The 26,044-nt window shown below is 43.3% G+C and overlaps 1 protein-coding gene across 1 annotated transcript in view; it reads right to left on the bottom strand.

The window, feature by feature from the left end:
* Positions 1-16,681: 16,681 nt before the first annotated feature.
* Positions 16,682-26,044, bottom strand: part of mtnr1aa (melatonin receptor 1A a) — a 35,514-nt gene continuing 26,151 nt past the window's right edge. The window contains exon 2 of the mRNA XM_041966701.1: positions 16,682-18,264. Coding sequence (XP_041822635.1) covers positions 17,396-18,264 — 869 coding nt within the window. The 3' untranslated portion in view covers positions 16,682-17,395. The remainder of the gene's footprint in view (positions 18,265-26,044) is intronic.

Genomic DNA, 26,044 nt, shown 5'->3' with positions numbered 1-26,044 from the left:
GGCTCTTTTCATTGAAATGATACAACAGTCGCCTCCGGCTGCTGCCCTTATTTTTAAAAACATTTTTCTCTGATTTTGTCCAATACTTTACATGTTTACATCCTAGAACTCTTATTTTTTTTACTGCTTTTGTTGCAGCTTGTTTCTTGTGTCTTTTCTGCCAGCGTCTGTTGGTTAGCAGAATAGCGTGAAACAAACTGAAGAATGTGAATCGGTGGCATGCATACGAGTCTTTGAGCAAGGTACAAACAAAACAGGGACTCCGACTTTTATTCCACAGCTGTAGTTGCCAAAAACTCCACAGAGTATCTTAATGTGACTTTGTACGTTTTTAAGCATTTATGGTGTTTTTAAAAAATCTCTTAACAACAAAATGAATTACAAATTTACAGTCATAACATGACCCAAATTCAGTTTTTTTGCACCTTTTTGCCCTGTCTATTTAAGTCATTCACTCACCTGTCATTTCAGATCCCGTTGTTATCAGACCAGCACCCAGCACTAGCCCTCCATGTGTTCCCACCAGTTCCAGTCACCTGGTTTCTGCACCTACCTGCACACCTGCTTCCTGTTCCCTAATTAGTCTCCTGCTGCCCTGCAAAGACAAAGTGCAGGAACTACTGATGCAGTGAAGCTGAGAAAAAAAGAATATAAAGTTGTGAGGATGGTAAACTATAAAACTGAATGACTGCACAATCATTGCCATACAACCCACACAATGCCTCTGCCTTTGGATAATCCTCATGAGTGCTCAAAGAAACTGCAATATCTACCAACAAACTGTGGGTTTCTTATTCGTTTGAACTTGTTTGAAAAAACTAACTTCAGTTTGACTATTATTTGCAGTGTTCCTGCCTAGTTTCTGTGCTATTGACGTTTATACTTAAATCAATATATTAATTTACAATTAAAACGCAGCTTAAACACATCAAATCATATGAAATTCACTGGTCCAAAAAAAGGAATCTGGTACTGAGATCTGCCAAGTTAGCTCCCTTTAGCACAAGTTTAGCTGTTTTTCTTCTCCATTATTGATTTAGCCATTGTTGTTGTGTTTTTTTTAACTATGTGAAATAATGAACTGAATAACCAAAATGTCAGTTATTCAAAGTGGATATTTTTCATTTACAAATAACAACCAGGGGAAAATAATAGCTCTAGCTCTATGTCACAAGCTAGCTTCATACAGCCCTCTTACATTAGCTAGTTTTAGCTAGCTTTCTTCGAGTTAGCCTTGTTTCAAGCTAACGTTGACGAGTCCTGTAGGGCCCAAATTGCCAAGCCAGAGCGCAGCACCAGCAGCCTGGGCGGCAGTAAACCAGAATGCAGTAACAACACAAAACACGGTACAGATACTGTGTTTTTGCTGCGTTTTAAAGTTGTGTATTTTTATGATTTGGATATTACCTGCTGCTTGATCCCATTGCTAGCAACTGAGCTAATCTAGGCTATGCATGAGTTTGTCTAAATCTGAGTGTATGGAAAGCTGGAAAATAAGTCTCCAGGAAGTGTGTTCATTGTTGCTGAAGGTCAATAACAATAAGAAACACTTCTCACCAGTAGCAGGTTGTGTATTGGTAGTGTTGGTACCTACAGTAGTATTCCCTGCTGCACTCCATGAGTGTTTTTTAGAAGCTTTTTAGCCTTTATCTGAGTCCACAAGCCTCTCAGTTGATGATCACTGACCTGAGCAACTGTACTATCTCATTCATTGACGTTGACTGTCTGCACTGAGGTAAGACAGTGTCAGCTCCAACCAACCGTCACATAAACATACTCCTGGATGCAACCAACCAACAATACCTACTCAGGCAGCAAAGCCTGCCTGCACTCAGCTGAACTTACACTTCAGGTACATTCAGGAGAAGAACAGTCAGGCGCAGGATACAAAGTCTTTGAAATAACATCTGCATTCGATTGTGTTTGTCATTTTCACAAATGATAGAAAACAGGGAAACACGTTACAGTGATCCTGCAGTGTCTTCTTCACCTGAATGCAAATATCTGACAAACACAGTATGTGTTCAAGTGATATTTTCAGACTTTATAAGATCACGATAATTGCCTAAATGCTCTTTTTCCACTGGGCATGTGTGCTATAGATTATGGGATATTAGGGACTGCAAAGGATACATTGCTTGTGCAAAATAAGCACTTCTGCATTTCTTGCTTGACTTTGGAGGAGCCATTGAAATGGGGCAAACTGTCACGGTCAAAGCCTTACGATGTAATTGGTCTAGGAATGGGGACTTACGAGGATCCAGCCTCTGAATTGGGACACGGCCGAAGTACATATGGAAGAGGGGGAAAACGCCCGACTTTGCAATTTCAAAGTAACATGCTGGTCCTGACGTGATTTAGTGTATTATCCAGGTAACCGCGAGTCCTACAAGCGTAATTTCATCTCAGCAAATTCATTTGACATGGATTGTGTTGCGAGAATGTCAGTGAGAAAATAATATATATACTTTATACATTTCTGTGTGGCCAAATTTTAGTTTAAAAATTCAGTTTTTATGTTGCACCTACATGTTCTTTTTACTGTCCTGCGTCGTCTCTAAATTGTACATTGCTTAAACTACATGTCATATTAGCTTTCCTCTGCCTCACACAGTGGCGCACACACACTTCGAGTAACATGTGACCCAGATAACCTTTCGTGCCTACATTTCCCTTACAGTTCTAAAAATAGCCGCCAACATTAAATGAAATATGACTGCATTTCAATGTAAATAATGCAATGCATGGTTAAAGACACAGACATCTAGACTACGGTGCGGTTTGTACGCTCACAGCTTCAGAGGAGTACCTCTCTCCGTTTGCTTTAGATTTTCAAATATACATTTAAACATCTTATGCATTACAGGAGATGCTGCATACATGAGGTGCTGTAATGCCTTCCGTAGAAATTCCATAGATAAAACTGCATTTTGAGATCAACAATTATATATTCAGCTTCAAATGTAAAAGTTTACTTAGTCCAGTCCACCCCTTATGCTACATAATGCTTACACACATTATATCATAGTGATTGCAGGAATTTTCTTCAGATGCTTCCCTCAGTCTTCGTCTTTCTCTCTGCTTGTGGGGGTTGACTGGCTCTGAAGATTGTCTGGTCTAGTGGTAAAGTACACCGCCTCCAGAATCCCATAGAATCATGGACTGAATCTCAGCAGAGTTTAGAAGAATCGAAAACACACCAACATTAAATCTAGCTGCTCTCATTTTGTTGATTGTGGTTATTCCTCTACGTCACCTCATTGCATTGTTTGTGTGTCATGATATCATTGTTGAGCCATTCACTGCATGGACACAGGGTTAATTCAGCCAAAAGGGGCATTAATTGTAGCTTCAGTGCCCATTTTTAATGACTACAGGAAAGTTATATAGTCATCCAGTTTGCAGTCCTGGTTTGCTCCAGTATTTAGTCCAGTGTTTTAGTTTGTGCCCGAACAATAGTGGCACCGCTCATGATGCTTCTAGAAGTCTCTGGTGTTTTAGTCCTGGTTTCATCCAGTAACTTCCTGGTCTACTGTACTTAAATCTAGTCAGTGTTGAGATTTTATACCACAAATATAAAAGGATTCCTGCGTTTGGCGAAGGAGACAGTACAACTTCCTACCTGAAGGCACCTGAACACAGTTTCTTTTGGGCTTGAGTTTAGCACCACAGGCATTTTTCTCAGACGATGTTGACGCGTCAAAGTAGGAAAAGACCAGGTGTGAATAATAAAATGATGAATAACTGATGGAAAAATTCAATTTAGCTTCAGTTTCAGGGTCCTGGCATTGTGCACGCTGGCTCAGTCTCACTGTCATTAGATCTGATCTGAGCCATCAGTTGCTCTCCACTGGCTGTGAAACTTCAGGACTCGATGGGAAACACCTGGCTCTCCCCTGATCTAAGAGCTGATTGGTTTAGATCAGGGCTGCTCAAGGTGGGACCCCATGATGGAAAAAAACTATAAACTATTGTTTATGCTCTTTTATTTTTAGTGAGGTAAAAATGTTCTTTGAATACGTGGGATCTTTCATGATCAGAGTGACTCTTTGTGCAGGAAGTCAGCCAATTAAAGGAACTTGGGATACGAGTGCCACTTTGCATCTTAACAGGAAAATACAATAGATGTTTGCTTTTGGTCCACCATTAAATTTCAGTTTTTGGGCACCCCCTGGTTTAGATGTTGTGACAACATGGCGTTTTCTTGAAGCTTTTTTAAGTTTTTGCTTTATTGAAGAAACAAATTGAACTATGAAGGTTTGTTCTGTTAATTCATAATACAGAGTTCTTACAGAATGAATATTATCTGAGATAGTTCTAGTCTACTATACGAATATTACTTATTCAATTCTCATAATGACTTATGGAGTTAGCCTTGACCGTCAGGCAGCTGATTTCTAGAGACTGATATGATTGCATGCCTTACATGAGAATTCTAGCCCTTCTAAATTTTCATGTAAAATAATTGAGAAATATTTTAATAGGCTCCTGTGTCACACAGAGGAACTTAATTAAAACAACACTTATTGGAGACTGAATACAAGATAGAGTAGGTTGGTGTGATAACGTTTTATTAAATCTGGATTAGATCTAGCGGGATGTGACACTCTGTGCAGACTGTGAAGGCTGTTGGAAGCCGTCTCTGTCTGCAGCTTTTTGTCTCTGTACACCTCGTCTACTTTCAAGGATCAGTTCATCTTAAACAGCCCAGAAACATTTATATATAAACATTGTTGGTGCCGCTGTTGCTTTTCATTTTCCTCAGCGACCAGCAGCTACCAAAAAACACAGGAAACGCTGCGTTTGAAGAAATGATCAACACCGGAGGGGTCGTCCACGGTTGGCGGTTCGATCCCCGGCCTCGGCAGCTACATGTCGAAGCATCCTGGGGCAGGTGAGTGTGTTAACGAGCAGGTGGCCTAGCTACCATTGTGTGAACGGGTGAATGCAGGCTTGTGTTGTAAAAGCGCTTTGAGTGGTCGTCAGACTGGAAAAGCGCTAAATGAATACAGTGCATTTACCATAACAGTTTGAGTATTCATGCAAACAAGTATGCACACCAGGGGTTAGTGTTGGTAAAAAAACACAAGTTTATTTAGTCATTTAATCTATAAAGGAGACATGAAAGCAGAAACGGTGACAGCATTTCGTACAAGGTGGCAGACAGAATTACTCAGTGTCAACAAGGCGCTTATGGGGAACCAATCTAAATGCCAGTGGTGTCATTATTCTATAGCCATTACATCAACATTTACCTCATAATGATACTTTAAAGCACAAAACTTGTCTATTGCCAATTTAATGAGACACTTTAACAGAGCAGAGCCACTTTTTGTGTAATTAGTAACACCTGTGCTTTTCCCACTATGACAAGTCAAAGTGTCTCTCGGGAAATAGGACTGTTGCATTAAAAGGCTTTAATATATGTATTGTATCTGCATGTGTGTGTGTGTGTGTGAGAGAGAGAGAGAGAGAGAGAGAGAGAGGAAGCCGCACACCTGGGTCAGCGTTTCATGGCGGATAATGGCGTCACCTGCAAAGTGACTTTTAAATAAAATCTAATTATCTCACAAAGTAAAAGTAGTATCAGACTAATTAGGGCGCAGACATCTCACCTCATTCTATTAGGATATCAGCCTCACTCGCCTCAGAAGTGTTCCTCGAGAACATTAAAGGATTCTGCACGGCTCTCCGTCGCAAATCGCACGCACACACGACTGGAGCGCCAAATTCACGCCCGGTGAAACGCACGTGTGCACGCGTACGCCACAGGACCTTTAAAATCCCAAAGTAATAAAAAGGATGAGGTATTAGAAAGTGTCAGTGCTGTCTGAGAGCCACCTGAAACCCGGTTCCTCAAATATGAGTCATCGTCACACCTTTACTGGCAATATCCTGTGATGAAATAATCCAGAGCACACACACACACTCGTATATTGAACACACAATGAAAAGGACGGTGCTGAAATGCTACGCTAATATACTGTAGCGCCACTTTAAAGCCTATTAATTTTTCCTAAATCTAATCTCCTCATCTGTCGCAGCTGCCGACGTACTGAATTTCTTCCAAAACTCTCTCTCAAACACCGCTGTCACTCAAACTGACTTCAAATGCGTCATCTAGAGCTTAAACTGTCCACCATCGATCCTTAAACGTGTACGCCGAATACAGATGCCATGTTGTTCGAGATAGCATGCATGGAGGTTTGTCGCGTGATTCGCCCTCATTGACTCAGACTTTTGTTCCTGATAAGCGAATCAAAATATCATTCTGTGCAACCGACAAGCTCTGCAGGCTCTCTCGCAGGCTTTTCCATGCACTTTGAGTGAGTATTAAATCCCACAGACTTTGCTTCTTGTCTGTTTGTTTCTGTGTAATTGTGTGTCCTGCGATGACATGCCGTAATAAAAAATATGACCACAAGACAACAAACACTCGGATTAATTAAACTTGAGTCCTGGGGTTCGGTGCATACCAGATAAGGATATTGTGATTGGGACATTGTATTAGCCAGGTGACTTTTTCCAAATTAAACGAGGAACAGTTTAACGTCAGTCCATTTTCCAGATTTGAGAGGCCTCCCGGTTAAAAATTGAGTATTTGAGTTAGTAATCCAGCTTAGAGAGACAGGCCTCAGGTACGGCCCTTCCTCTTTAGGTCGTCTCTGCCTCTGAGCTAATTAGAACGTGAATCGATTTTTACTGTCCCATAGCCAAACCCGCTGAAGTTCAACAATCCAGCCATTCCCTGAAAGCTGGTGGCAAACGCACACTGGTGCACGTTCAAGTGGATGAACTGACCGAGGGCAATCACACTGCTCACACACACACACACACACACACACACACACACACACACACACACACACACGTAGTTGTTTTGTTTTTCAATGACACTGATGTTCTTTTGGGGTTTTTTTTGTTTGTTTTTTGGACTTACTCCCAGCAGAACAAGCTGTAAACACATCGCTGTTTAAAGTAGATATGGCGAACGTGTTGGTTAACTGCACATCCAACAGACGTTCATTTGCAGCCGTGTTTCTGGCCGCCACCTCGCAAATGGTCCAATATTTACACTATTTTTAGGTCTGGTTTGGTCTTTGCTTACTCCTGAAGGAAATGTCTGACGCTTAAGCTGATCCTCCATATGTTCACCGGCTAGCTGCTAATTTTATCTTCTGTTCTGCGCTGGGCAGGTGGCGCATAGTGGGTTTATCGTGGCTGAAAACATCTGCACGCCGCAGGTGCAAAGAAGATTGATGAAAGTGGTGAGAGTGAGCCTGAACAGTGAAGTTATGGGCAGTAAAACCAAACCAGTCAGCTGGAAATTGCTACTAAGAGCTAGTGGGTGCTGCAGACTGTGGGTTCATCACTATGAGCAATCACGTTCACATTACAATCACTCATATAAGAAGTGCAGCTTTGATTGCATTTAAGATGTGACCTTTCTTATGATATTCACTGGTGACTTTACTTGTAATTTTCAATTTTAATTCAGAATTTAGGTCAAATTCTGACCTCCTGATCTCCTGAAGTAACATAATGCAACATTCTGGCCAAGTGCTGTTTAAAGAATATCTCAACATAGCCCTGTGCGCCATGTTAGGAAGAGCCAACGACCTGCTGCTGCTTCACCTGTCAACTGGGAGGCGAAGCTGAATGTGAATGAATACACTCGCAGGTGTTCGCAGGTGTTGTGAATGAAAGCCAGGAGCTGAAAATGTGCTTCTCTTCCTCGATCCTCTGTTAGTCCTAGACAGTGGTGAAGAAAAATCATGCACGTATCTCCGCTCATCCTCATCGAGCATCTTCAGCATGCAGCGTTACCCTCTGTCCTACCTGCAGGTATATTTCTCTCAATTCAACACTTTTTCTACCTCTGTGCTGGGAAGAAGTCCATACCGTTCTCGTGTGGTCACAGAACAGAAACAACAGAAACCAGAGCTGACGTGCTCCACTGGGAAATGTGGTAAAAGGTATGTGAAAAGCGCTTCCATTATTGGATGAAAGCTGGACGAGAAAACCAGCGAGAGGAAATAACTGAATGAGGTGGGAAGCGAAGCTGCTGCTCTTGGCAGAGGGAACAACATAAACATAGAGTAGCAAAAACAAGTGGAAATTGTTTCTTGGGATTTCTCAAGGACTACACACTTATGACAAGTGGCTCATTGCCATACTGCTGAATATTATGATGATTATATATTATAACTCATGTAATTCAGCACAAAAGTGGAGGATTGATTAGAAAAATGTGTAGAATGAAAATTATGCTCGGTGGTAATTTCAAAGTTTTGTTACATGTTTGCATGGCGTCATTCTGGTTGGGACACAGTTCCGCCGCTAATGGCCGTCTCTTTTCAACACATCCCATTGTTCCCTCATTTCACGTCTCTCCACTGGTGCTGACATTATTCTGATCTTCTCTCTGCTCTCGTTCTCACGCTATGTATGCTATATTTCAGGGGCCCAGGTGGCAGCACTGCATCCCCAGTGGATTATGTCTCTGTGAGAGAAAAATGGGAGGACAGAGCTGCATTATCCGGCATCTTAGCAACTTTGGTCATCTTTCAGTGCGACTCAGAGCCAGTGAGGGCAGGGTGGCACCGTCCGGGCGAGATGGTTGCAGGGCTCTTTAAAGACTGTGCATCAAAGTTTTACAGTCACTGTCCAGCACAGCAATGTTAACCAGTGACAAAAGACATAATGCAAATGGAACATTTTTTTTTTTTATTAATTGTATTTAACCTTTATTTAACCAGGAGAGTTTCATTGATATTAAGAACTGGTTTATCAAGGGAGTTGAATTACAGAGAGACAAACAGGTAAAGAGAAAAGTGACATTTCTAGAAGCCAGTTGCATAACCGGTTAAATTAAAAACACTGGTATCCTGAGGAATCTGGATCTATTTCTTTAATGTTGGATTTAAAAGCATTTAAAGACTCGTTCCTTGTTTCAAGTCATTCTGCAACGTATTCCATGCTGATGGTGCAGAATGCAGACATGCTCTTTTCCCAGTTTCCCTGTGGGGATTTGAGACAAAGAGAGTAGGGAAGTTCTGAGAGTGCATGGAGTACTGTCCGGCATTTTTCTAGGTGGTAAAGATGAATAGGTAGTGTGGGAGCTGACCAAGAATTGCCTTATATATATTAAGGTATAATAGACCAGAGCAGGCCAGTATAGTACAGTATATCTCACAGAGGTGAGTCAGAGCTTTGCAGTCTGTGTTAACCTTAAGGAAGGATGGTAAACTGTATCAACCATATGAAGACACTGAGCAGAGGCATGCCATTAAAAGATTTAAAGTCAGATGACGTCTGAATACACTGCAACTCAAGGTCAGGCTGCACATTACCAGATATAAATAATAGTAAAAACAATCAACCGCCTCCATTTAGCAACATTACACGACGAGTCCTTTGACGTTTCGTATAGTCCGAACGAGATCTCTCGTTGAAAGCAAAGTAGTTATTTAAAGCTTTTCTGTGATGTGTTCATGTCCTGTGCCAAACAGAGTTTACATGGATTGCACAACAGCCGTAGAGAAAGTGCATCCATGCACAAATACACAATGTTCAGACAGCAGAGCACACTCGTAGGCGTACTAAACCAGGAATGATCACTTGATTATAAGTCCCACACAGACGAGTCACGTTAAGTCACAAGAAACCCCATTGTCTCTGCCCAGAGTGTGTGTGCGTGTGTGTGTGTGAGAGAGAGGAAGGAGTGCTGTGTAAGCAGATGAGGGGAGACTGGGAGAGGGTAGGAGGAGATGCATGGAAAGGCCAGGTGGGGAGGCCTGGCAGGTGGAGAGGCCTGGCAGGTGGAGCCTGAAAGCGGCAGGAAGTTTTTGTGACCCAGGAGAGTTGGAGAGATAGACTGAGAGGATCAGAACAGTCAATGGATCAGGAAAGGATCTTCAAACTTCTCTTCAAAATAAAGCACACTTTGTAAAAACTTTGCACAACATCAGGATCAATGTTGGTGCAAACAGATGACACTTAAAACCGACGTGGACTGACATCTTAGATTGAGCCTGTGTGTTTTAATAAACAATTTGTCAGTGTTCATTACTGAGAATGTGTTCGCTAGATTTTTTAAATTCCTTCTCTTCTTTTTTCTTTTATCATTCCTTTTGATTGTTTACTTCCTGCTCTCCTACAGAGGAGACGTCTTCCTGCTCGCTCTCTGCCTTGCTTAAATTTATTTGCTGATATCCTTGTTTTGTCTGCCAAAAGTTTTCGGAAAGTGGATCAGGGATACTTATAAATCACCGGGACTTGAATTTATGAAAGACACAGACGGCTGCCACCATATTTTTCATCCCTTTCATTACTTCTTCAGTACTGTGCAGGCGTGACCTCCAAACTGCACCAGCCTTTTTGCTGTGGCTGTGACTGGAAACCAGGGATCTGGATGCAGACAAGATGCCAAAATCTATGAGTGTGAATGACTGACTGGAACAACTGCACAGCTCGAAAGGAAGCTTGAAACACTGAATCAAAGAGATGTGAGAATGGGCCATTCATCATTGAGTCTGTAGCAGCTTCTGTACAGGTGCGTTAAACGGACAGACTTTCATACACCGGATTACATCAGCTGTAGAACACCCTGGCACAGATTTGGCTGACACGCTGCCCTGGATGTGTCCTGACACCACTGGATCAGCTGTTGAGGCTCCCAAACCAGCCTTCCCTAATGACGCTTCTTCCTGGCACAGCACCGGCGGCAGACCACTCCAGCCAGGACTTGGGCTGACGTCATCTGCTGCAAAGGCAAATTCAGCAAGAAATTAAATCAGAGGGCAGCAACGCTCACTCCACCACCCAAACTGCAATGAAAATTTCATTGACATGCTCAATGACAATAAAGACTCTTGAATCTTGAATCTGTCATTGCAGGTATGACCCACTGACTCTGAACGATATAAAGTGTGATAATACAAACTCTGTTCAACCCAGGGAAACTAACCACAAGCAATAAGGCTGACCAAAACCCAAGAAATATCCCCACCTGATAAGACAAAGGCAAGAAGTAATACTGGTGAACCCACACCTGATAAGCCAGACACCAAAACTGTGAACATGAACATACGAAGACAAATCTGTACACATCCAAGTGACTAGAAGATTATTATTCACATTATTATTATTCGGCTCCAAGCTCCTGAAAAAAGACTTTTGCCTGTTACTGGAGAAACCAACCGACTGTCAGTCACATGTCCTCCATTCCATTGCAACCTTGGAGAGAGGAATCAAACCTTTCTGTGACGTTTGATCTGAGAGAGACCCAGGAGTGGAAACGGAGAAGGTTTAAGCAAAGTTTATTTTAACAAACGGAGAAGGCAAAGGGTCAGGCAATGAGACACGTGATCCAAACAAACTCAAAAAGGCTTCAGAGAGTGCTGGGCTGTGTGGGCGCGGGAGACACTGGAAGAAAAAACAAAGAAAGACAGGGTTATTCCAAACGGAAAGTTCACAAGCGAGATCGTACTAAGTTTTACCACTAGAGAGACGTGAAGCCACTGGTACCACGGTACGAAGCAGTATACTCTGGCGTCGAGGAGCATCTCCGTATGTAGTATAAATAGGCGTCTTGATTCGGAAGTGAATCCAGGTGTGTCCAATCACTCCTCGACGCAGCAGGGGGGAAGGGAGCCTCAGAAAATAAGAGTACAGTTAGCGCACACACACAGCAACACAGGAAGTGGAACGTAAAAATAAAAGCACCGGAAACACCAACCGCCACACTTTCAGCAGACTCCTTGCCCTAAATAATGGCTGACGCCAGCATGCTTCAACCACGTGATAAAGTGTGTATCGCATGTTTTGGAACTGTGAAGGTCGTTTTAAGCCTGATGGGGTACATCCAAAAATCAGTGGTTGCAGACTGCTCGGTGCCGACCCGCAGCGTGCTCTTGGAATAACTGCACCAAAACAGGAATGCACAGATAAGCACAAAGGCCAGCACACAGGCAGGCAACCTGTAACTCTCTGCCCTCACCCAACTCTCTGCTTCAGATCACCCAAGGCACTCAGGGAGTCAGGGATCCATCAGAAATGAGGCTGACCCCATGCCGCTTCCTGCAATAACAATACTGATGATTTTAAAGAGCCGGTGGCGTGGCAGCAATCACAGACCATCTGCTATCTCAGTAATCATACATTTGTTAGCATTCAGGCACAGTCAGTCTCCTCTCCTGTTATTGGCTAACAAATCCTTTTTGGGTAATGATCTCTTAATTGAAAATTTCTGGCTAAACAGCTTGCTGGCGCGACAACACCGATAGGAGCTTGTCCTTCAAATGATATTTTTTTATCAGTCACTCAACATAAAACAGGCACTGCAGCTATTTTTTCTTCACGGTTTGTGTGTGATGTCGTTGACCCGGGTGAATTTACATCATTTGAATATCTCGAGCTCTTGAGTTCAAAGCAGAATAATCAGTGCTCATTTTATGGGTCAACAAGATATTCATCGCTGCTTATGCAGGAATTCTCTGAGCTGGTTGCACTTGCTGTCACTAGATATGACAGATTAATCATGAATGGAGACCTGAATATTCATAACAACAAAAAGAATGACTGCAGAGCTATGGAGCTTGTGAATTTGCCGGACAGCTTTGAACTTACCCTGCATGTAAATGAAGCCCCTCATCTGCATGGCAACATTCTGGACTTGGTAATAACAACGGGGTTAAACACTGACAAAGTTTCAGTGTTAGAATGGCCTATTTCTGACCATCTCTGTGTTTTTTTGACGCGAAACTAATTTTTGGTTCAAAAGAGTTTCTTTGATGGCAAAGCTGAAGAAAAGTTCAGTTCGGTTGACCACTTCAGCAGTTCCATGTCATCTGCCCTAAATGCTGTTGCTCCACTAAAGGTTAAAAAGAGGTCGACTGACAGAATCTCCCCATGGTTAAACAATAGCAGCGTTAATGAGAGGAGGATGTGTCGAGCAGCTGAAAGAAAATGAAGGAAAACTGGGCTCGCAGTTCACTGTAATATCTACAAAGAGGCCATGACTGTCTATAAGAAAGCAACATATCTGGCAAGAAAGGCTTACTTTTCCAAGATTATTACAGGGAATGCTGTGAACTCGAGAATATTATTCTCCACTATTGACCACCTACTAAACACTGCCCCCGCCCGTCCACAGCTCTCTACATCAAACTATGAAGAACTTACATCGCTCTTCAATAACAAAATGACCTCCATCAACTAGCTACGACTTTCCTGATACAGGGCGGAAACTTTGTGCTCTGCTCTTCTTTAAAAATGTGTCAGGAAACTGGGGTTTTAAGGGGGAACTAAGGGGTTGAACCCAAACCCAGACACAAGGGGGCGCTGATATAAATTGACAAATTTATTTAACAAAGAAAAAACAAGGAAAACCAAAACTCAGGAAACTAGGACACACTAAGGTAAAGGGTTACACAGACAACGAAGGCAACACAGGGAAACACTGAATAAACACAACACAAAAACACAAAACACAAACGGGGCATGGCTCATGGACAAAGACAAACACTAAAGAAACACGAGCAGAAACATGGCTAGACTAGAACACTAAGGACGCTCACATGGTACGTAAAAACGGGTTAAGACAAGGACAACACTAGAACTCACTTACATGAAACGTGGCATCACTTAAGACAAAGACAACTCTAGAAACATATCTACATAAAATATGGCCTGGACAAGAACAAGACAGCACATGGAAAAACATTCACCAAATGTATGGGGCAAGGCAGGGAGTTCACAGACAAAGACAAGACTAAGAAACACTCTGGAATTACAAGGGATCTCTGACAACTAGGATAATGCGAACAGCGAGGTGACACAGACAACGACCCAAAAAAGACAGGGGGGAAGACACACTTATATACACAAGGAGGGATCACTAATGACACACAGGTGGAAACGATCAGACAATCACAAGGGTGGGAAAACACAGGAAGTAAAGTAAACAAAGACACATAACATGAACCTTCAAAATAAAACAGAACGTGACAAAACCCAGACACACAAGGGGAAACTTAACAAAAAACGGGTCATGACAAAAATGTTGTATTTTACTTGATTTTATTCTTTCTTTGTCTCTGTTTTAGCTTTATTTTAACACTATTATTCTATGGGTTTTATTTTTCTTCTTGTGTTATGCATTCTCTTTATTCTATTTTCTTCCTTATTTCTTATCTTATTCTTACTATCTTTATCAAGTGAGTTTTATTCATTCATTGCATTGATTTATCTATCCCTGCTCTTATGTCCGTTTTCTTTTTTTTATTTGAAGCACTTGGTGCATGTGATTTCTTTATTGCAAAGGACTTTGAGTTCATTCTTTCTTTAAATTCCCTAAAGCTGAACCAATCAGTATGTTTATATTTACACTGGAACGAATGACTATGTGGAATGTAAAAGCTGCTGCTGCAGTGACGAACCCACGGATAATTATTGCTAACGCTGCACTTCTTCTAGCATCTTTTAGCTCATTGATTTGACTTTCTGCACAGTTGTTGACTTTACTGCTTTGATTCTCTTATCGCTTTCATCAAGCTTGTGTCCGAAAGCAGGAGATGTTTTCAGCAAAAACAGCTCTGATAAACCCGCTTTAGGCTTCCTGTCTTGTAGTGAACAGCTAAGAGAAGAGTTGGATGTTTCTTTTAGAAGTTGGTGGAGACCACAACACAGCTAAAACGAGAGTGAGCATTGGATTGGTCGCTCGGTTGTGATTGGCCATTGAGTTCAGTCCAGCATGCTCTCATGCACACCGAATGACACACAGAGAGAGGAAATTTATGGATTTTTTGATGGCCCACCGAGACTTGTGCCGGTATACCAGATGGCCACTCTATGTGTTCTCAAAGTCAAGAATGAATCAAGAAGTTAATTCAACATATTTTCCACTCACTCTTGTGTAAAGCATTGATGAAGAGTACATTTTTCATATTGTTCAATAAAGCACCACTGCAGGAAGTTTACTTGGCAGAGAGCCTAGTGGATAAACACTGCATAGATGTGTTCAGTCCATGAATATTCTTCCATTTGCTAATTGTTTTTCCCAGCAAATTGAGATCTTTGCTGTCAAAGTTTACACAGATGGCATCACCGTACTGAAGCCACCGTGGGCTTTGCTGCGTTTTGCTTTTTGGAGGATATGCTCTGCTGAAGCTTTGATCTATGGCCTTGTCACAGCGAAGGACACATTCTATTTTCTTTTCTCGGCATTGAATCAGTAATGTAAGATGGGCCTTTGGTCATGTAACATGTGACTTTTCTCTCCTATTTTGTTGTACATCCTCGGCTATAAAAATCTTTGGGCCCAGATTACAGTATGACTCTGTTTGGGGGCAGTGTAAATCCCTGGGATTTTTACATTTGCTCATCCCCATCCATTCAGTCCCTTCCTACTGCACACAGCTCTTGGGATTAAACAGATAGAGAAGGGGGCAGGGAGTGCGCCGAGAGCTGGAAGCTCTTTCAGCTCTTGCTTTGAGGATGATGGTCAGCGGCCGTTATGTAAGCCAAGTGGATTTCAAATGCATAGTTGAGCCCTCTCCTCTTTGATGCATGAAGCCTTTGTCTGCGTTCCACGAACTTGGTTGCCCATGCATGCTATGCAACACACATGCAAACGCTGATGGCCATACAGTCCCTGCCTCCTATACACTGCAGAGTCCTTCACAGTCATGTCTACCTACACTTTTTATATGCTCACCTTGAAATTTGTTTGCAGACAGAACCTGATAGCTTCTGTATTGAACTACCATGAGTCAGAGATCCAGACATATAATACAGAAAGAAAATGCCCAACATACAGTATGTAACCTTACCATATTCATCGGTTGTGTTTGCATGGGGTCCAGACTTTTGAATCCACCCACTCCACCGAGTTGTGGTTTCTCAGCGTGAGAAGCAGTCCATCCATTGAGCGCCACAGGGGGACACGATTAGCCAATCAGCGCCGTGGGCAGGACTAACGCCATTGTCAGGCTGTTTTCAAGCTGTGCGCCTGACCCAAGGAGTAACAACAAGACAAGACATAGACAAAGACAGATGCTGCCAGTAACTGGTTCGGGAAAATCAAATCCCACTCCTTCACAGAAATCTGTTATAGTGGACGCAATTTCAGACGAAGGCAGAAACGGAGTGTAATGAGTCGACAGTTCTGTCTGACAGCAGGCAATGGCTGTGTTCCACTTTGGATAAAATCACATTACTCAGGCAGATTTGTAGCAGAGCTCTTGGCCAAGGGCAGTTGATCCCTGTCAAAAAAAACATGAATCTAGAGGATCAGAGAAACAATCGACTTTGAGTACAAATCATATGCTTAAGTAATGCTCAGCTGATGCATGACTCACGATGATTTAAAGCATGAATGAGTGCAGGATGCGTCATGAATCCCCGCTGCTCGCCATTAATAAAAGATAAAGCTGCTACGACTTGATGTGATTAATTCTCAGTTCAGTCACACTTACTTCATATTTCAATTGATATGCGATCAAGTTAGCTGGATTTCTGTCACACTCTGCAACTCAGAGACTGCTTTGGTGAGTTCATTGTTATGACAATGTGTAGGAATAATGTTCAAAATTATGAAAGTTACTGGATGCATTTACAGAATTGCATTAAACGTGCATTTGTGAGTAAATTGGACACAGGACTAAAACAGTTCCGCCATCAATATCAGATTTTATTTTGCATATGAACAATTCCTGATATCCATGCATACAGTATAATGAGCTCACAAGGTGAGAGAGAGAGAGAGACAGAGAGAGAGAGAGAGAGAGAGAGAGAGAGACTAAAATATATATTCCACCTAATGTATTGCAGGGTATAATAAGACAGCAGCAACCCACATTGCTTGCACTCAATTAGTGTTACAGTGTCACAAATGAGGTTATTAAAATTGGTTAACTTCATTTATAAACTTCCATTTATATTTTCAACCAAAGTTTGTAGATATTTTTTTTTATTGGCCTGATAAAGTTTTGTCTTCATTTTAACTGGAACCTGATATATCTTACTATTTAACTACATGACATTTCATACAAAATAAATACTTATATAATGCATGATACATTTATATAACCACCGTAAACATGAAAACAAAACGGACGTCATATATTTACTGTACTACAGGTACTGCAGAGTCAAACAAAAGTGCTTGATTAAAGACAAAGATAATATGCACCCCTGCTTTTACTGTGATTGTTCAGAGGTCAGATAGCACCATATGACAGTCTGCGGACAGCGCAGAGGATAGAAGCTGTTTTATATTTATATTTGGTATTTTTCTCACTCAGCTTTTTTCTTTTTTTCTTGTTCTTTTTTTTTTAACACTCAGTCACAGCATATCCATCCGTGTCAGCTCAGCGTTCCTCTGAGTTCTGGTTCAGACAGAGTCCACCTTGACCTGGTTGTTATTGGTCATGAGCGGCGACGGTTTACTCTTGAGCCTCTCCCCCGCGTCGTTGGAGCTGTCCTGGAAGAAGATGCGCGCCGTGCACACTGACACTACAATGCGCTTGTACTCACGCCGGAAGTTCTGGTTCAGCACACCATACACAATGGCATTAAGGCAGCTGTTGAAGTAGGCCATGAAGTAGCTGGCCACAAATAACCACTCGGGGATGAGGGGAACCACCACCTCTGGCTTGATCGCCACCGCCAGGCCGATGAAGTTGAGCGGCGCCCAGCAAACGGCGAAGAGCACAAACACCACGAACATGGTGACAAAGTTTCTAACGTCGTGCGGCGTCAGCTTGGGCCGATTGTCTGGCTTCACCCGCCTCCTCACCTGTATGACCAGTATCCAAATGCGCAGGTAGCAATAGGTGACAATCATGATGGGTAAAATAAAGTGAAAGAAGACCACCGCGATGGTGTACGCCGAGCTGGCCGACTGCTCAAAGGTGCACGAGTAAACTCGTGGGTCATACTGGAGTGAACCCACGAACAGGTTTGGCACGATTGCCACCACAGTCAGCGCCCAGATTAGCATCACATAGCAGACGGAGTTTTTGTCGCTGTACAGCTTGTCATACTTGAGGCTGTGGCAGATGTAGCAGTATCTGTTGATGGCGATGCCGGTGATGTTGAAGATGGAGCCGATGACGCTGACGCCCATGAGGAAGCCGCTGATCTGGCAGTGGACGTAACCCAGGTTCCAGCCATTGTGGAAGATGGAGGTGAGGACCAGAGGGTACGGGTAGATGGCAACCACGAGGTCTGCCACTGCCAGGCTCACCACAAAGATGTTCCCTAGAGACAACACACAGAACAGGAGAGACGGATGAGTCATTGACGACAGAGGCAGAGCAGATCGCTCATCCAAATGAACGAGACAAAGAGAGCGGAAGCGATTGTTCCCGCAGAATGCCAAATTATTCATTCAGAAACATTTTGGAATTGCCTGAAAAAGGACTGTACCACTATTTTGCTTCTTTACTTTGCTTGCTTTAGCACATTTGCTTTCCCCATATTTCTGGCAGCCATTTGTGCACCCCGGACTGCCATCTTTATCCTTTACTTTAAGCCAGAAACTCCTAATGTTGGCAGTGGAGTGGTGACTGCATCACCACACAGCTGAACATTGACAAACTCCCAAGATGTAGATCAAAGTTCAAGGCTCTTTGTTTTCGTACAGCACTGACATTTACAAGAAAAGCAGCCTGGCAGGAAGGACAATCCTTTCAAAAAACCCCAAAAACCGATTGTTTGCTTCGGAGAGCGACTGCCAGTAATTTACGTGTACATGATTTGTAAATATGCTAAAACATGCAAAAACACTGGCGCAATCCTTCAGAGACATCCATTTGTTTTTGTTGCTGCTTCGTTACATAAGCCGCAGGGAAAGGGCCTCAAGGCTAGATGCCGAGATGGAGGGAATGCATCCACAACATTTTTATTGTTTCAGCGCGTATGTGCGAGTACGCATGCATAATGCATGAACACATTTGGTAGTTCCCCCGATGGTTTGGCGTGTGTGAACCTCAACGTGCATTCGACTGTCACCATTTGATGTTGGTGAATAATGAAAGGGAGGGAGCCCCTGTCACAAAATAATGCATACTCTAATTGCCAGCAAGGACTCCACATTGTGCATTCATGGCGGACATGATCTCCATGCCGGCCGATAATCAAGGGCACACAAGTGTGTTCTTCGTCCCCGCGCTGATGGGAAAATTAGACATGGCTTGTTGGCGAACACACTGTTGCATGCAGAGAGGGCGACAGACAGCGGCTGTGATCCTCAACCTCTTTTAAGTGTAATACATGACAAGACACAAAAGAGCAAATATCTTTATCACACTCAGTTGTGTATGTGGGCACGCACTTCTTTGTCTCTCCAGCTCTCCTTAATTACGCAGGCCTCTGCATCTCGGCATCACGCACCGCTGAGTGACCTGTCACGAACATGACGGAGGATCATAGCATCTATCCGCACGGTATTTTCACAGCTGTCGCTTACATATTAGTGAGATGCAGTATATGTATAGCTGTAAGCACCGCATCACGACACCTAATGAGGAGATCCAGTTCTGTCTCATGTGACAACACCCTGTCACAGGTGATAAGGTGCATTTACTGCATGTCAGATGGGAAGGGAGTGCATCGTATATCTCCACAATCGCAGCAGCGCAAGAGGCAGTTTCATCTCGGCGCCGACGTTCGGTCTGTCAGTATCAGACACACTCCCCCAACCTGCAGGCGGACCTGTCAGTCTCACCTGGGCATTAGAAGCACGCTCCCGATCAGCCCTGTTATCTCCTAACATACCAACCGTTCCCCTGCTGGGGATCATATGTGGCTATTAATTACGTTTTGTCCTTTTATATATGTCATTCAGCTGCCCTCTATAGGGAATTAGGAACACCTGCTGTTGTCATAGGATCCCCCGGCTGCTGTAGAGCTTTACTTTATGCACGTGTGCGACCGAGTGTGTGTGCATTTTCATACCTCTAGCTTTGCGAGGACCTCGAGAGAGGACGCTTATCGGACAGTAAGAATATTTTTCCACGGGATTCCTTTAAGACATCGTTTTCTAGCTCATGTTAAAATTAATGTTTTGGATTTAAGCATTTAGTTGCAATGGGCAAAACACGATGTAAAAACAGCCCTGATGCAGTTTCACCTTCTGGGTTATCAGTGCGAGCGACCCCTGTCACATTCCCAATAATCATTGATCTATTGTTGAAGTTCACAAAAGGATTAGTGCCCCTTTAAGGTTAGGATAAGAATGCAATATGTCAATCAAGGTCCGCACAAGTGTAGACTGCAAACAGGTGTATGTGTGCTTGTATTTATTATAACGTGGGGACACATGTGCCAATATGTGGACTCCATTCTCATTCGTGGACAAACAGCTGGAGATACACCATTCAATTTGATGGCAAAGGCGTGGTTATCAGTAAAGCTATGGTCGCTGATGCAGTGATTATAGCTGAGGTTAAATTGGGTCTCAAAGGAATTAATGCAAACCTCCTACGTGAGCATGTGTGTGTGTGTGTGCAGAGGTGCAGGCTGGCTGCAGTTACTGGAGCTCCATGCGCGCCGCCAAATGAGAACATGTTTCCCACGCTGAAAGAAGGTGTTGAGACAACGTGCAAACAGTCATCTTTACGGGGCTCCCCTTCCCTCCCTCGGCTATTCTTTACTGTAACAACCCTCTTACAGGATTTTAAACTCAAGTCACTCAGTATTAACAGCCTTGACCTTGACAAGGTCGTGTGGTGAGGGGCCCACGGGCGGCTGGCTCTTTTGGCTGTTGGACTCTCTCACTCACTGTCTCTTGTCACAGTGACTAGTCGTGTGATTGACGCGTGGCTCTGAGTTTTCATTTGGCTCGAGGACAGATACGGCCCGGTGCTGTGTTCCTTTCCCATTTCTGCAATCCCACACTTTTAACCAATTTCTCTTAGGATTTAGGTACAAGTGAAGCCCAGCTGAGCAGTTTTTGCCACTGTAGCTCGCAATGAATTTTTGACACACACAGGGAGGCTGAAAAGATATACACTGCATTTAGACAGCATCCAGCCAGCTCACCTTTTCTCACGACGTGTGGTGTTGCTGCGTGATCTGAACATGGAAAATGGACATACTGACAACGACTACGTTTATATGAGCACAATATTCCGACTTAAAAAGAGTCTAAAGAGTTCTGAATGGAGTATTTTTCAATGAAAACATGTGGGATATGTTAATATTACTTGTTCTTTAGGATTATTCTTTGGGCATGTATACAGTGCATTGAGAAAATGCGTTTTTTACTGATTTGATAAAAAATCACTGCCTGTTTCCGCTCAGTTCTGCAAGGCCGGGGTCAAAACGCATGCACAAAAGAAAAGCCCTCCAAAACACTAACTTTTAAACATTATTAAGGGCTTGCGGGAGGTTTTTGGACATGCACAAATCCTGTATCTCAACACCTAACCTTTCACCTTTGCAAGGCGGCAGCTGACTGAAAGAAAAATGAAAATGAAAATGAACGAAAATTAGCTTTAACAACCCAAGTCTGTACTTTGAAAAGAAATTCTGGCAGTAATCACACCTCTAATTCTGTATCAGCCTGGAACATCTGAAGCAGGATTTTGTCCTATTTTTCAGAGCACAGTTCAGTCAAGTCGAAAGCGAAGCATCTGTGAGCAGCTATACTGAGGACTTTCCACAGATTTTCCGAAGGGATTTAGGACCTGGCTTTTACTGGGTCATACCAGGACTGCCACTTTCTTGTCCTGAGGCCACTGCAGTGATATGGAAGGACTGTGATTTGATATGTAGCTTAGCGCAAATGCAGTCAGCGGGGGCAATTTTGTTCTTAAGACTTCTGCTTCGGCTTCTTCATCGACTGCTTTCATCTAATCAGTTAAGCTCCGCCTCTTGGCTCTTCTGCATTCACTTTTTTTTTTTTAAATCAAATCAGCTAAAATCCAAGAGGCTGCTCTCTACTGGTTCACACAATCACACAATCAAACAAGCTTAATACTTTCCACTTGTTATATTCATACAGAAGCCACTCACAAATCAGTCTGTATTAAATTCAGCTGCTCCATCTCTCAAACACTGGACAAGCCACAGGGATGACCAGTTACATGGTTATTCCCCATAAAAGACCCCCAAATTAAATCCAAACCAAGACTGAGCTACGTTTAATCAGCGAGACTTCGGTCATAACAAATGCTGTGTCCAAATACTCTCTCTCCAGCTTCACAAGCCCCCGCCCCTCATGCTGAAACCCCCACCGTGAGACCGCCACCTTCACACTTTGCAGCGGGGATGTTATTAGGCTGCTGGTGAGCCGCCTGTTCCCTCCAGATTGCTTTAGATTACAGCTGAAGAGCGACATTTTTCATTGCATCAGGCCAGCGCTTTGCTCTCGGAGTCGTGCCGTTTTTTCCAGCGGTGACGTCTTTCAGGACTCTGACATGTCGCCCAGCGAGCGCTGCTCTGACTCTTGTCATTCAAAATGTGCCGCCTCAGCAGACTCTGGAGTTGTGTCCTGAAATCTCACAACATAACAAGTTGTTTCCCACTGCAGATCTGTACCACATCACAACTTTGTCTCCGAATAATTTTAGTCCCTCTCTCTATGTAGATGTGCAATACTGTGATTATTGATTGTAATTTGGACTAATTTCAACAGAATTTATACAAAAAGACTTAAATTTAAACAGAATTGAGCCATTTTTACGCATTCCTACATAAACTAATCCGATGTATATCAGTGGCAGATCATCTCTACATGTGTATTTCCCCTCAAAATACAATTAAACTTCAGTAAATCACTTTGAAACTTACACTTGAACTAATCACTGACCTAGCTAAACATTTTTTTTAGCGCCTTATTGGTTTATTTCTGGCAAAACATCAGACAACCTGCTGCCAACTGTTCCAGGCTATTACACTGACGGATGTCACTGCAAGCAGGAATATGACGCCTCTTTGTTAAAATGGGAAAACAAATTCAGGTGATGTTTGAGCAGCAGAGATAATCTCTGTGTTCAGTTTCATTTCAGATTTTGAGCACTTGGTATGAAGTGTAAAGTTTGTGCCTCCACCATATGATGTGCGTGAGCTGGAGGTTAGCGGCAGGCTAAGCGAGGCAGCCTCGACACACTGTGGCCTTATGTCCCCACTGCTCTAATGAACGGCTGAAGGCATTTCATTACCCATAGTCAAAAGTCACGTCTTCCTGCATACCTTGTCAGGGGAATTTACTGAGGTCAGAACGTGAATGTGCAGAAACGGCACGGGAAGGCCTTCAGTCCGCCGCCCTGGGCAGAGCGCTGGTTTTAATGTATGCTAATGTGTGAAAAACCACCCCGGGAATGTGAATACATTCCAATATGTCAAGTATGTATGTAAATTTTAAAAATAATGACGCAACATGCATAGTCAAATGAACATCCCACATGATGAATCACAATTATAAACATCTGGCTCTGTTTTCATGGCAGTGCAAGGGCTACTGAAAGCTGTGCTGTGAGATATTTTCCTGACCTTGAAAAGTACTTCGCCTGTCGTGCCCAGTGCAGGCTGGAAGACGCAGCACAAAGAGATGGCACAAGGCGACGTGATGATATTGGATATCTTGCTGAAAACCTGATTAGCTTTTAGTGCAACCGCATTCAGCCATTCGATCGGTGATTCCATCCGTCAGCGCAAACTAAATACTCAGCAGACACTCATTTTCCCTGTAGCCGGCATCAGTCAGCAACTGAGCACAGCAGTTCAACAAAAAGTTCATTATCACACATGCAAAACTTGATCTTTAAATGTGAAAAATGTAGAAATGGACTCTAAATATCTCCACGAATGTAAACCAACTTTGCAAATTGAGCAGTTTCTATGCGACGCTGAAAGCATTTTCCTGCTTTGGACGTTTGTCTCGTGCACCGCTGTGATTGACACAGCACTTTAAACGGTGTGACACAAAGAATGTGATTTACTAAGAGATAGTAATGAGTCACAGCACCCCCCCCCCCAACCTACAGTCCACTTTGGTGGAATGTTTGGCGCATGCCGCCGCACCTTTCCGAAGACAAACAGACCTTTTGCACCTTTTCTTTCCTTCTGAGAAATCATTATCTTCCAGCATTACTGAGCTCATACATGATTCAGTGATCAATAACTGTGCCAACAAATGTGGAAGTGGCGAAAAAAGATGAGATGAATGAGAGTGGGGGAGGATCATCGCGGCACGGCGTCTGGCAGCAGCGGGGTTACAGCTGCCGGATGTGCACGAGGAAATGTGATAAAATGCACACAAAACAACAACCGTGATGCTGGAACTTTACTTGAACTGTATTAATATTAATCCACAGAGAAACAGAGAGGAAGAGGAGGAGGAGGAGGAGAATAAAAACAGAGAGGGAGAGATGGAGGCAGCCCTGTGGAGAAGCAGAGTGATTATGTCCCTGGGTCACTATTGGATTTGCGGATATTGTGTTTATGAATGAAGCCGGTGACAAGCGTGGATGATGAGACTCTCGGCAGGTTTAATCTCCTCACTTCTCTCGCTGAGGCTATTTCAAGAGTCTGGGACGAGTACAAAAACCCGCCAAACGTACAGCACATTAATAATGAAACGTGGGCGCCCGAAGACAAAATTAGTCAATAGCCTTCTGCGTTACTTTAGAGAGAATCTGCTTTCTGATGAGAGGACAGCGAAACAGGAAGCGTTTTTCTCATGGATTTAGGTGGAAGTGGTTTATTCCGACCCTGGCGTTGCAGAGGAAAGAAGGGATTTAGAAAACTGACCTCGAGTGCCCTCTCTGCGAGGCCAGAAACAGCAGCCAAACCTGATTCTGGTTTGCATCAAGCTATCACCAAACAGCCTCGCGCGTGTGGCCCGGAGACCATTTAAATGTCAGAATGGAGTTTTAATCACAACAGTTAACAAACGCACAAACAGTGGCGGCTGCCTGGAACGCTTAACGACCACGACAGCGCAACTTTTTTATATTTCAGGTCAGGGTTAGTGCCTGACTCGTGGGCTCCTGCCTGACAAAGATTTCCCATTGGGTCGAGGATTCCTCCCAGACAGACTCGTCTGAGCACACCATGTCCTTTGTCCATCGCAAATTCTTAAACAGTGCTGCATTTTCCTTCACCAATAAGAAAGGAATGTTGCTAACAGCTACGCATTTCGGATCTCAAGTAAGTATTTTGTTGTTGCTTTATTTCAGTAACGGTTAATGACGATGCCCTGTGGGCGTTTGCGCTTTGCATGCAACTCCGTCCGGCGAGGTTTACCGCCCCCCTCGACGAACCTTAGAAACCTAAATGCTGTAAAGCAGTCTCGATCCCGAATTGCTTGGCCTCTTTCTTACGGCCGCCGCTGCAAATTTGAGGATCATGTGTTGTGAAAATACCTGTCTGCCGCGCTTACTCTCTCTGGTTAGGGAGCAGAGATGACAAAACACCACGGGTGGTGTCACACTGGATGTCAGCCAGGCCCCCACAGCTGGTGGCCTGACACAGCCTGACAGGTCCAGTCACGTCTTCCAGATAAAGCCCCCTAGACAAGTTGTCCAATGTCATGTTGTCAATCTGATTACGCGGTCTTCACGTGTCAGGAACGAGTGGCAAAACAAGATGTTAAAAAAAATTAACCCGTTTGTCAGGCGGGGCTTGAAAGCGAACCGCACTCGCAGCTCTGACATCCGTGTTAAAACACCACTATTTTCATCTGGGGTCACAGATGCACAAGCGTTTATCTTTCCGTCACACTGATCTTGATGAGCATCAGCTCAATGTGTGGGGGATACTGTACTTTCAGATCCCCTGGGGGGCTGTGGGCTGGGTGAACCATGTGGCCACAGCTCTTGTAGCTGCTGGTGCTGCTAAGATTTACAGTATTGCAGCTGCTCCCCAGCGAGCCGCGCTGTGTGGTTCAGCGGCTGCATCTGCTAGAAGAAAAACTAAACACCATTTGTATGAGTTCTGTGCAATGCAACGTATTTCACCTTCTTTTTTTTTTTTTAAACCATCCAAGATTACAAATAGAGGTCATAGTGTAGGACAATGCCTGCAGGAACTC

This window comes from Chelmon rostratus, chromosome 3 (genome assembly GCF_017976325.1).
Source record: "Chelmon rostratus isolate fCheRos1 chromosome 3, fCheRos1.pri, whole genome shotgun sequence".
Lineage (NCBI taxonomy): Eukaryota > Metazoa > Chordata > Actinopteri > Chaetodontiformes > Chaetodontidae > Chelmon > Chelmon rostratus.
The sequence above is the reverse complement of the archived record's forward strand: the minus strand, read 5'-3'. Positions and strand labels throughout refer to the sequence as shown.